The 12,363-nt window shown below is 38.4% G+C and overlaps 1 protein-coding gene across 3 annotated transcripts in view; it reads left to right on the forward strand.

Moving 5' to 3' along the window:
• BDP1 (BDP1 general transcription factor IIIB subunit) overlaps positions 1 to 12,363 on the forward strand; it is a 91,519-nt gene that overhangs the window by 65,573 nt on the left and 13,583 nt on the right. For all 3 annotated transcript variants that reach the window (XM_075932237.1, XM_075932239.1, XM_075932238.1), the window contains exons 33-39: positions 967 to 1,130; positions 2,143 to 2,266; positions 2,950 to 3,136; positions 5,209 to 5,281; positions 8,398 to 8,599; positions 10,595 to 10,811; positions 11,965 to 12,007. In XM_075932237.1, the coding sequence (XP_075788352.1) occupies positions 967 to 1,130; positions 2,143 to 2,266; positions 2,950 to 3,136; positions 5,209 to 5,281; positions 8,398 to 8,599; positions 10,595 to 10,811; positions 11,965 to 12,007 (1,010 nt within the window). The remainder of the gene's footprint in view (positions 1 to 966; positions 1,131 to 2,142; positions 2,267 to 2,949; positions 3,137 to 5,208; positions 5,282 to 8,397; positions 8,600 to 10,594; positions 10,812 to 11,964; positions 12,008 to 12,363) is intronic.

Below are 12,363 nucleotides of genomic sequence, written 5' to 3' on the forward strand. Positions count from 1 at the left end.
TAAACACAAAGACCCTATATAAAAAGGGAAGTGATGGAAATGTACTACTTCCACTTCCTGAATCCCCATTTTAAAATAATTCATTTTTTCAAGCATATCCTTTTAAACTTTTCTCATGTATGCTGGCTGCTGTTTTATCTGGCCTTTTTTTCTGAAGATCTTGGTTCACTGGTCAGGCAAATGCCAGGGGTTGACTTTTCATTGCTTCCTGTCACTTGTCGTGCAATTGACAGGCTCAGCCTCTGTACATCTCTAACTGTCAGAGCTTTTACCACAGCTAGAGCATGTTGTTCTCCCCTGCTTTCTATTGTTTAAAGATGCACTTCAAGTTTAATGAAGTAACTTAATGGAACTTCTTTTCAAGATGTGATTGATCTTGTTACCTTGTTTAGAAAGTTGGTTTCTTTTATCTGTTTCCAAAAATTATCAAATGTACCTTCTCTGAAAGTGTTTAAGATCTTTACATTGCAGAAAAACCTGACAGTGCAAAAGTATGACTCCATCTGCTTGTTTTTAACTCAAAGTGACCCCCTCCCTCCATTAATCCCCAACCCTTAAATTAGATGACCTACTTTATCTTAATGTTAAATTTAATCAAAATATTACTTTTTTAAAAAAAAGATTTCAGTTGCCAGGTTAAAATTCTAGCTTACCAAGCTGCTGAGAGTCTCTCTATTCTGGTCCTTGTTGGTCACAATTGTGCACTCCAGCTCCAGTCACTCAGAATTCTCCCAGTTCAATTGGTCTTTCTGCTTTGCTGCTTCTTCCTGCCAGCCTGCCCACTTTTTTCTGCAGACTCCACTATTCTTGTTCTTTGGCCCATCTTCGACTCCCCTGCTGTGCCCTGACCCCCTTTCCACTATGTCCCTCATTGCTGGTATTTATCTTCTTTTGACACTGAATTCAAACACATTAAATAATGGGAGGATTAAATTATTTTTATGGCATGTTTCTGTTTCTTTGTAGTGATCACCCTGTGCCCAAATTGAATAGTACATCAAGGCTTGCAAGATGCAGACTTCCTAAGCCTAAGCCAAATCTGAGCAGGGTTTTAGGAACAAACAGGAATGTTACTCAGAAATCTCTTCTTCAAAGTGCAGTTGTGGAGCAGTTCAACCAAATTCAAAGTGGTAAGCTTCTCCCTCATTTTCAAGCTTTAGAAAATAGGAGCCTGAAGGTAGGGTTAGGATAAACTGGCAGCTCTGAAAAATTGTGGGAAAATCAAATAAAAAATTGTAGTGAATAAAAAATAATTTGGGTCCTAATGAAACAATGTATTTACAGACATTTTTAAAAGGTGAGGCAGCAAGCAGTAGCCTTAATTTTTAGCCCAGTGGTTAGGGCATTCACCTGAGGGAGAAGAGACCTGGATTAAAAGCCACTTTCAGAGCTGAGATTTGAACCTGAGTCTCTCCCATCCCAAGAGATGTTCCTTAAACACACAGCTATAGGGTATTCTGCATTTTCTTTGTCCCCATCTCTTCTTCTGAAGCTGTTCCATGTTGTAAATAGCTAAATAGCCACTGAGAATAGGTGAAAATAATTCTGTTGGAGATACACGTTTGAATCCATGATCTGGATCAGGGACTTGAACTCAGGTCTCCCTTCACCCAGGTAAGTGCCATAACCATTGGGCTAAAAGTTAGGTGGCCTTCTCCCCTCTGTCATTTTGTGATGCTGGGACATATTTTTATTTCTGGATTAAAAATATTTGGCACATTCATGGCAAATTTGTAAATTGCTTCAGAGCAACTGAAACTGCATTTTTGACAAATTTAGTTTTAAACGTTTTGTCCAGCTCTACTTAAGAACTTGCCTTTTTAGCCTTTTTTTTTTTTTCTTTCTGAAAATCTTGGCCTTAAAACTAAAACAAATTGAAAACTCAGCTTCCTGTTCATAACTACAGCCATGCATTAACATTTCAACAGCGGAGTTTTCAGCTATTAAATTACATACTTGCCTCCTGTTCTTGTACCTCTTTTCAAGTATAACCATATTTGTCTTTGTAATATATTTTAAAATAGTCCCATCAGCTAATGCATATGCGGTAATGTAAGACATTCAAACTAAGTCATCTTGCTGTGGTAGAAAAATATTTCACACAATAATGAACATGATTTACCTTAATTTTTAAAATCATAGAGGGGAAAGCTCTAATAGAGACCATAGAAGAGCCAGAAGTGGAACTAGAATGGAAAATCAGACCAGCTGAGAACAGTTCTGTAGATCTGAAGAATTTTGGATCTGGAAGCAGAAACCTTGCTAAGTAAGTAGATGATATTAACAGATAAGAAAAAAAAATCGTATGTTAATTAGTGTGTGAAATGTTTTGGACTAAATTTTCAAAAATGTACATTTTGAATGCATGCATAAAACAGGGATATGTACAGATATGTGCAATGGTGTATCTTTAGTTGTTTTGGTGCATGACTTAGTTCCACAGTGTGATTGGTGGGGTGAATAGCCTTAACGTAAGACTAATGGAATAAAACTTTTATTTGTATGTTTGGCAAAGTAGCCATTATTGAGTCCCAGGAACTGAAAAAGCAACTAGCTCCATTTTTGATAGATACTCTGGATGACATTTATAGAGGTCATGATTCACCTGTGGGCTGTTTGACTGACTGTGCTTGCAGCTGCAGCTATAAATGTCTCACTTTGGATAACTTGTGAGTCTGAGTTAGCAGAGGTTTGTCAACTAAGGTATTTCTCCAAAATATTTTACCCTTAGGAGATTTGTGGGGGATTTTTAATATTTTTCCTTATTAGAGGAATCTAGTTATGATCTAAGGAGTTTATCTTCAGTACGATTTGTTTTACTGATTGCATAAAGAAAATACATCAGCAAATAGTAACGATAACAGCTTTGCAGAATGCCCGATTTACCCCATGTTACAGTATGTTACATATTGTTAAATTGGTATCAAATAAACTGTATACATCTTTCAGAACAGAAAACAAGACACAAGACACCTTGGAAGCCTCAGTGGAGTTAAAACTTCCAACGGTATCTTCAGAAGCAGAAATTTCCATACCTGGGCTAGAGAATGAGTCTAATCAAAGTTCTACTGGTGTCCTTCCTGAAAATAAGCCTTGTACTGTTGTACAGAACTTGCATGAAGTTCACTTGATACAGGTACAAAAAAGTACTTGTATTTTTTTTAAAACATTTGATGTATTAGAAATGCCTGTTTTTTGTAAGAGGTTGTAAGAAGAGAAGTTATTTGGAGAAACTATAAAGAAGGCAATGACAATAGATGCTGCCTCCATGGGTCCTCTGATGCTGGAGCACCCACAGAAGAAATTAGTAGGTCTAAGCACTCCCCTGGCAGCCAGCCTATTTTTTTTCCCACCCCTCTCCTGCAAGAACCTCCCATCTGCAGATGGCCTCTGCCTATTAACTGCTTTCCTCCCTCCCAGCACTTCCTGCCTAATGCAAATCAGCTATTTCTCTGGTGTAGGAGGCTGTAGGAGAGAGGAGGAGGAGTGGGAATGAGGTGCATTTATGGCAGAGAGTGGAAAGAGGCAGAAAAGAGGTGGGGTACAGACGGGGGTAGGGGATGAGGCCTGGGGCAGAGTGAGGGGTTGAACACCCCCTGCAGTTCTGGAGGAAGCTGGCACCTATACCAATTACATTTTTTAAAAGTTTTCATTCATTCTGGATAACTAGTTGAAACTTTAATGGCTTGTGGTATACACGACTTTAGTTTAGATGAACTAATGGACTCCTCTGGCCTCAAAAATCTCAATCCTAAATTACTTGTTCCTGATGAGATAATTTAGCCCTGAACCACTGTAATATGTACATACACAGCAGAAAGATGCAGTCTTGGGATCTGCATGGACCCACATATATGTCCACAAAAGTATTCCAAATGATGCTCCCCCTTTGAGGTGTGCATGCTTCAGTTATGATCATTTGACTTTTTTCTCCTTAGATTGTAGCTTTAATTTTGCCAGAATGTTATGATCAGATTTGCGTTTCTATACCAACCCTGTCTCACTTGATTTAAAATTATTATTGGCCTCTTTGTGGCAAACTTTATAGTGACAAGGTAGGTGAGGTAATATCTTTTATTAGATACTTCTGTTGGTGAAAGAGACAAACTTTCAAGCTTCTACAGAGCTTTTCAGATCAGCATGTCTATCTCACCAACAGAAGTTGGTCCAATAACAGAAATTCTTCTTCGAGTGTCCCCATGGGTGCTCCACTCTAGGTGTCGGGTCCCGCCGCGGCACTGGGACGGGAACTGACACCTAGAGTGGAGCACCCATGGGTCACATCTCGAAGAACAATTGTTACTTCACAGGGTGAGTAACTTCTTATCTCCCCCATATTATATCTTTAATGCCCCAGGACTAACATGGCTATAACACTGCACTTAAGATATTAGCTTGAAGTTTGTTGATGATGTTAATTGGCTAAAGTTTAATTAAGCAACAACCTCCTCAAAAAACAAACCTGAAAAAAACAAACTCTCCTAGTTACTCTGAGTTTCTTAAACCTTTAGGTTTTGGTTAATGAATATACTTCAGTCTACAGAGAGCATTTTACAGATCCAATAAATTGCCAAGCACTTGACTTCCTTCTTGATGCTAACAGGGACTAAATTATCATAGCTCTTTTGCTTTGCCCTTTAGCATTGGTTTAGAGCTCAACTGACTCTACCCAAGTGGAACTGAGTGGCCTCACAATACTCCACCCGTAGCAAGAGTACTTATAAAATACTATTTTTTAGCAACTTAATTTGCCTCAAAATGGAAGGGGAAGAAAGAGTGACTAAGCTCTGTGTTTTTCTCCAAGCACCACAGTGTTTCCGTAATAGGTAGGGGAATTGATGCTCTTTGCACTTCTGAGCAATCCATTAAATGAGTCAGCTTTGCAGGGTTGTTCTGTAGAAAAAGTAACTTGATTTTTTTAACAAACCATTGCTAGAGAGAACGAAGATAAAGTGCATAAAAGCAGAACACAATAATTCTTATAGTTAGATTTCCCAAGTGTTTCTAGTCCCTATTATTTTCACATTCTTCTATCCTAAATCCTCAGCACAGTTTGAAAAAAATCCAGAAAACTAGATAGGGTGTGGTTAAATTATTCTGCTTTGTTAATGTTTATCAAGTGTTACAAATAAGACTTCATAAAATTTTCTGTTTTCTAGAGTTGTTTGCTAGGCTTGTTAATATTTCTTATGGAATACTTTTTTCTAGACCGAAGCAGTTACACAGCAGTTTCAACATCAACATATAACCAGCACAGAAGAAACTTGTGCATACAGTTCAGGTACAATACATTTATGGCCTAAAACAGCAAAGCAATACTTGCTAGCCCAATTAGGTGTAGTATTAAGTCAGGATGTCTGGGAATTATTTTTCATAATATTTTTTCATTTTAATATGTATGGAAAAATAAAATGAAAACAAAATTAGTATGGTAGAAATACTCCTGCAAGGATGGACTAACAAATTAAGAACTTTCTATAATATTGATGTTGCTGACTTTTTATTATTTGATATTGAAGTAGTTTGAGTTAATCTGCAGATAATTGATTTTTTTTTTGCTATTGTGTATTTTAAATTCATGCTGTAAGTCACAGGAGAGACTTAAGTTTTGAACCATTTTTATGTTGTCAGTAAGCTTACACATTTGAATGCAGCAGAAGATATTAAGTGGATACAGACCTTTTTAGACCAAACTAAGATGAATAATAACATTCAGAACTGCTACAGTCTGAATAAGGAAAAAAAAAAATCTCTGAATTAAAAATCAGATACACATACTGAAAAGGAATTATTAGTCTTGTTGCTAGATTGTAATTTACAATTTCAAAATGAGGGTATATGTGACTCCAGGCTGCTCTTTCCTCTCTATTCCTTTGTGCCTTGTTATTGCAGAAGTCTTGCAATAGGGAATCTGCTTTCAAAATATGAACTGATATAAAGAAAGTAGATTAAGAATGGAGTAGTACTTATGAAAATCAACAAAATGGAGGGATTTCTGCTTTATGTTGCAGTTGTACCTTTGTGTATATTTTAGATTGAGCTTTAATTTTCAATCTGTTCTTTCTAAGCCATTCTCCTTCACAAACTTTTTTTAGGATACTCTAAATTTAATGATAGAATGCTGCATGTAGTCTATGTGATGTGGTAGCTTGTTACATTGTAGCTCAACCTGAAGAAGTAATTAAATAACACTGATGTTTGCTAGACTTGGAAACTGATTCCTTGTCTTTAACTGTCTTGTTAAATTTACCCTTACTGGTGGCAGTTGTCTGCTATCTATCTGTTAATGTTTGACTCTTGGGGAAAAAAAAATCATAGAATCACAGAACTGGAAGGGACCTTGAGAAGTCATCAAGTCGAGTCCCCTGCCCTGATGGCAGGACCAAGCACCGTCTAGATCATCCCTGATAGGTGTCTGTCCAGCCTGCTCTAAGATACCTCCAGTGATGGAGATTTCACAACCTTCCTAGGCAGTTTATTCCAGTGTTTAACCACCCTGACCATTAGGAAGATTTTCTGAATGTCCAACCTCCTTTGCTGCAATTAAAGGCCATTGTTTCTTGTCCTATCATCAGAGCCCAATGAGAACAATTTTTCTCCCTCCTCTTTGTAACATCCTTTTAGATACTTGGAAACTGCTATCGTGTCCCCTCTGTCTTCTCTTTTCTAAGCTGAACAAGCCCAATTCTTTCTGTCTTCTCTCATAGGTCATGTTTTCTAGAACTTTAATCATTTATGTTGCTCTTCTCTGGACCCTCTCCAATTTCTCCACATCTTTCTTGAAATGTGATGCCCAGAAGTGGGCACAGTACTCCAACTGAGGCCTAATCACCACAGAGTAGAGGAGTAGAGCAGAAGAATGACTTCTTGTGTTTTGCTCACAACACTCCTGTAAATGCATCCCAGACTCGTGTGTGTGTGTGTGTGTGTGTGTGTGTGTGTGTGTGTGTGTGTGTGTGTGGTTTGTTTTGTTTGTTTGTTTTTGCAAGTGTTGTACTGTTGACTCAAATTTAGCTTGTGGTCCACTACGATCCCTTTCAGCAGTACTCCTTCCTAGACAGTCACTTCCTATTCTGTATGTGTGAAACCGATGGTCATATGGACTTCCAGAATGTTAGTATTGATGACCAATCCTACTGTAGAAGTACATCATCATAGGTTGTCTGTGGGGACTAGAACCTGGGACGTCTGCCAAAATAACAGGAACCTGCTGCTTTTACTAAAGGAGTAACTATTAGCTACTGGTGGTAGTGGTATTAGGTTCTAATCTTTATGGATAATGCATGATTTGATGGATTTAATTAGCATAGGGTACATCTACTTACTCTTGTTCTTATCTTTCTGAATGAAGCATAATGGTTGGGGTTCTCCTCAGATATATAACACAGCTCTTAATCAGCAGAAAGGTTTATTGTGAAGTAATGCTAGTTCCTCTCTTTTCTCTCTCTGAAGAGGCCAAACAGGTTTCCACAATACAGTAATTCCTCATTTAACACAGTAGATACGTTTCAGAAAATGATCGTGCTAAGCGAAAACGTGTTATGCAGGGTCAATTTTCCCATTGAAAACAATGAAAAAGGTGGGGGTTGCGTTTCAGGCGGTGGTGTCGAAGTCAATTTTCTGTTGGTGCTGAGTCGTCTCTAGCCTACACTTGTTAGCAGGTGGCCGCTGAACACAGGCAGCTGCCTTAGGACCGGGACATAAGGTTGGGGGAGAAAGGAGACTGGGTTACAGCAGGGAGGGGAGGTGTTTTGCTCTGGGGAAGGGAAGGAGAGGAGAGGGTAGGGGGATTGGGTTGGGAGTATGCCCATGTCCCTGGATGCCTCACCCCCTCTCCTCTGCCCCTGCTTGCAGGCTGGTGGCCGTTCCCCGCCGACACCCCCTCCCCTTCGCCTGATGCAATGCGGGTTCTGGCAGACCTGTCACAGGGGCATACTCCCAACCCAATCCTCCTCCCTTTCCCTTCCCCAGAGCCAAACACCTCCCCTCCCGGCTGTAACCCAGTCCCCTTTCTCCCCCAACATTGTGTCCCAGTCCCAAGGCGGCTGGCTGCTAGCAAGTGCAGGCTGGAGCTGCAAGAGCACATGCGGCTCACAGCAGCCCGGCCGAGAGAGCGGCTGACCGGAGCACTTCTGTGTTATTTCAGGGATGGTCGTGTTATTCAAAAAATGTTCCCTAACAAAAAAAAAATTGTGCTATTGCGAAAATGTGTTAAGTGGGCTCTTTTTAAATGAGTAATTACTGTACTCCCATCCTTTTCTGTCTTAAGAAACAAACTGTGAAAATCTAAGTTTAGTTGTCGAGGAGGGCATGATACAACAACAACCTTTAGAGTAATTTTCACAAAGAAAATAGTAGAGTTTAATTATCTACCTTTTGTCTCCAATACCATTTTAGTAGTGAGAGGAGATGGCAATGAATGTCCAGAGGAATCAGAGGAACAGACGTTTATTTTAACACTGGTGGAAATTCCAGCAGACTCAAGAGAGTACCAGGATGCATCTATGTCACTAGAACAAGCTTTGGAGCCATTGCTGCCAGCCCCGATACTTCTCACTCCAGTGAATACAAGCTTAGCTAATATGATGGGGGAAGAGAGGTAAATGATTACTCTACTACAAGATAAATTTGCATTTATTTCAGAGCCTCTCAAGCTAACTTATTGGAGCCTGTAAAATTAACTACAGCTGGTCCCTGAGTTACGAATGCGTTATGGACCAAACGCTTGGCTGTAACTCGGAATGGTCGTAACTTGGAACCCATTGAGTTACATTGCGACTGTGCTGTTCGTAAGCCCGGGTCGCGTTTGTAACTCAGAGCCTGCATTTACTACCGCTTTGGTCATAAGTGCGCATGGTTGTAAGTTGAGGAGGCTGTAAGTTAGGGACGGGCTGTACATTGGAACTCACTAAAGGAAAAATGCAGGAGGAACTATTACCTGGCTCACAAGACTTACTAAAATAAGTGATAGGTGATTGTTCTCAGTTCTGTCAGCAATAAATCAATTATGTAAATCTATTTTAATTAAATATTTTGGTCATGTGCCAACAGCACCATACTTAGTTTCATTAGAATTTTTCTAGTAAAGTCAAATTCTATATTGACTTGAACATTTATGGTGAAAAATAATGCAAATTATAAATCTGAGCTCATTTATATTTTCTAAAATACTATGAATTCCATAGTTAAATCACTTTTTCCAGATTCTTAAGGATTCACCTTTGTGAGAACACTTGTAAAAATAACATAAGAAATCTTTTGTTTAATTTTTTTAATTCTGTTGATTGATAATATTTTCCTTGAATAAAGACAAACAGAAGCATTTAACTGGTGTCAAACTAAGCTTACAGCAGTACATGAAAACAACAAAGAGTTTAGGAGTATGCCTGTAAAAATGATTTAATATGACTGTGAATATTTTCACATCACAGTTGTTGAAATAGGTCTCATTGCCATTAAATATTGCAACAAGATCTACACATAGTAAGTTACAGCAATATACTTGTAAGTTAAGAGGGAAATCTTCCTAAGAATAACATAGTAATACACTTTGGCAGCTTTTGACATGCTTCCTTCATGTATAGTTCTCTTCCCGTGTCACAGCATGTATGAAACAGAGCTCTTAGGCACTCAGTTGGTATTGTAAGCTCAGCTGTTAAGACTGCTCCTCATTCTGATGAAGATCTTCCCTTTGATGTAGGAGCTCCACAGCTGAGGCTCCTTCTTGAGAGAGTTTTTGCCTGTTGGCCCCTTGGTGATGACAGGCAAAATTACTGAGGGCAGTAATGGAATATGTGTCTCAAGTGTCTCTCCCCACCCCCCACTCTCCTTCTGTGGCAGGCCAGTTTTGTCCTGGTTGTTCCACAGGACTATCGTCCTTCCCTAATGGTGGCAGTGGAAATCTAGTAGAGATTAGGCTGCAAGTATAAATACCCTGAGCATCTAGAAAACTATAGTAATTGCAGTAAGATGCAGCTAATATTAATGCACAATTGATTTATATTCTCATGGAAGTAGAGTTAAATTATATTTGACAATTGCAAACATGATTATCGTAGATAAAAGATATAGCTATAATTGACAGGAAGAATGCCATTCTCCTTGGTGGTCACAGATATTACAGCAAAATGCAGATCTCAAAATATTTTTTTTGTTAGAAACTTAATTGCCCTGTTCTGCAACTCACTGTAGCAAAAACATCTAGTATGTGATATCACACACAAAAGTCACATACTAATTCATACATGTGTTCATATATTAAGGAAAGTATGCTATTGGACTGAGATGAAAATGTACAGTTCAAGCAGAAACAAAATGTTAAAAATAAAAACAAGACCTTTAAAAAGACTGATAGAAGGTGTCATGAGAGTGCCTAATTTCTGGTGGTTTAAAAGAAACCCAAAGCTTCTATGGCTAATCATCTAAATGATAAAAGGGGTTTGAAATGATACTACTTATAGATAAGAATATAAGCAAAGATTTGTGTCTTAATCAGCTTGTAACTTTGCTGTATAAACTGCACATTTTTTTTTTATTTTGTTAAGATATTAGTAACTTTTCACAATGGTAACTTTGACATGTATTATAAATACAGCATTGGATCATTAACAGCTACAGATGATAAAGCTGCTACATCTTTAGACAACTATACAGGAACAGAAGGATTGCAGAGAGCATCAATAGAGTCATTTGCTAATTTGGGTCAGACATCCTTGAAAAGGCATGCTGTTGATCTTGAAGAAAGTGACACTCCTCCTGCTAAGCAGACTCCATCTACCTCAACAGAGGATAATCTGGCCAATACTTACAAGGTCAGATACTAATTCATAGTACGCATAAAAAGGTATTTCCTGAGAGGTATGCATTTGTACTGCTTGTCTTCAAAATAATGAATATATTAACTAGGTAAATTACCTACTTGAAATTTTGCCAAGAAGCAAAATGAAAGCTGTAAGTTGCTTTTTGTTTCAAACAGTAGGAATGATAAATACTCTAGGCTCTAGTTTTTGTATTCATTTGGGGCATGTCTTCACTACGGAGAAGATCGACCCTCTGGAGGTTGATCTTCTAGCATTCTGTTTAGCAGGTCTAGTGGCAGCCCCCATTGGCGTTCTATACTCCTCATTGTGTGAGGTGTAAGGGAAGCTGACGGGAGTGATGCTCCCTTAGGCCTCTCTCAGTGTAGATGCTTCAGCAGCTCAGCTTAAGGTCAGATGAATCCAGCTATTCATTTTGCATAGCTAGATGGCGTATCTTAAGCCGACCTGCCTGGTCTAGTGTAGACTAAGCCTTTGAATATACTCATGGGCTCTGTTTTCCATAGTACTTTCTATGTGACGTACTTTGTGTTCCTACTAATTGTTTCTGTGGGTTTACCCACTTTCAGGTTTTGTTTTTCTTATTTTGGTGGTGTGCTTGCAGCAGGAGAAGTTTCAGATATATACTGGTCATTTAGCTGCTTTGTTTCAGGGAAAGGAGCTTCATGATTCTTGGGAAAAAATCATTACAGGAAAAAGCTATGTGGCTAAGAATGTCCCCAGCCGTCTTTACTAGGGGAGCTGGACAAATTTCCTATCCTGTGCGGTAACCAAATTATTGGGAGTAACTTACATGTATTTTTGCTGTTAAGTACAGTATTTTTGGAGGTGTGGAAAACTCTACACTAAGATTTCAATGGCTCTAGTGGGAACTTTGAAAATTCCCCCTGCACCTTCCTTGCTCTTATATTTTCTGAACTGGAGGCCCTTGTCATGACTACTCTGATAATTCCCCAAAAGCCTGCTTTTCAATAACACTAGAGTTCACAAGTGACATGAGGTCCCATCATGTTCTTGAGAGTTAAAGATGTTTTTCTTCCTATTGTTTGTCCTCAGCTGTAAATGTACAATATTTTTATTTCTTACTAGCTTTCATAGTGCACCTTCTTTGAAAAGAGAAATTGACTTTTAAATGTTTTTAATACAGGACTCTTCACTTAAATCAACAAATGCTCCAAGGAAAATTGCTGGTAGGTGAATCATTGAGATCTAATGCATATGAAGTATCTTGTAAATGGTAGTTAAAATTGACATTTTGCAAGCTAATTCTACCTGTGGCCATTTACTCATTAAGGGGAAAATATCTACCATTCACTCAAGTTTCAAATACCTGCATTGGGATTAGGCGTCTGGCAAAATTTTATATATTCATGTTGTTATTCCACTGGTTACAAAAATAGTACTATAGTTGGAGCTTTAAATAAAGGTAGCTCTTAAAGTTTATCTTAATTTGCTCATTAATGATATTGGGTTTTAAAAAAGCCTAAAAATTAACCAGCAAAAATGCCTCAGACATATATAGAAGAAAATTCTATATTCAGTATAC

Source organism: Pelodiscus sinensis, chromosome 6 (genome assembly GCF_049634645.1).
Source record: "Pelodiscus sinensis isolate JC-2024 chromosome 6, ASM4963464v1, whole genome shotgun sequence".
Classification (NCBI taxonomy): Eukaryota; Metazoa; Chordata; order Testudines; family Trionychidae; genus Pelodiscus; species Pelodiscus sinensis.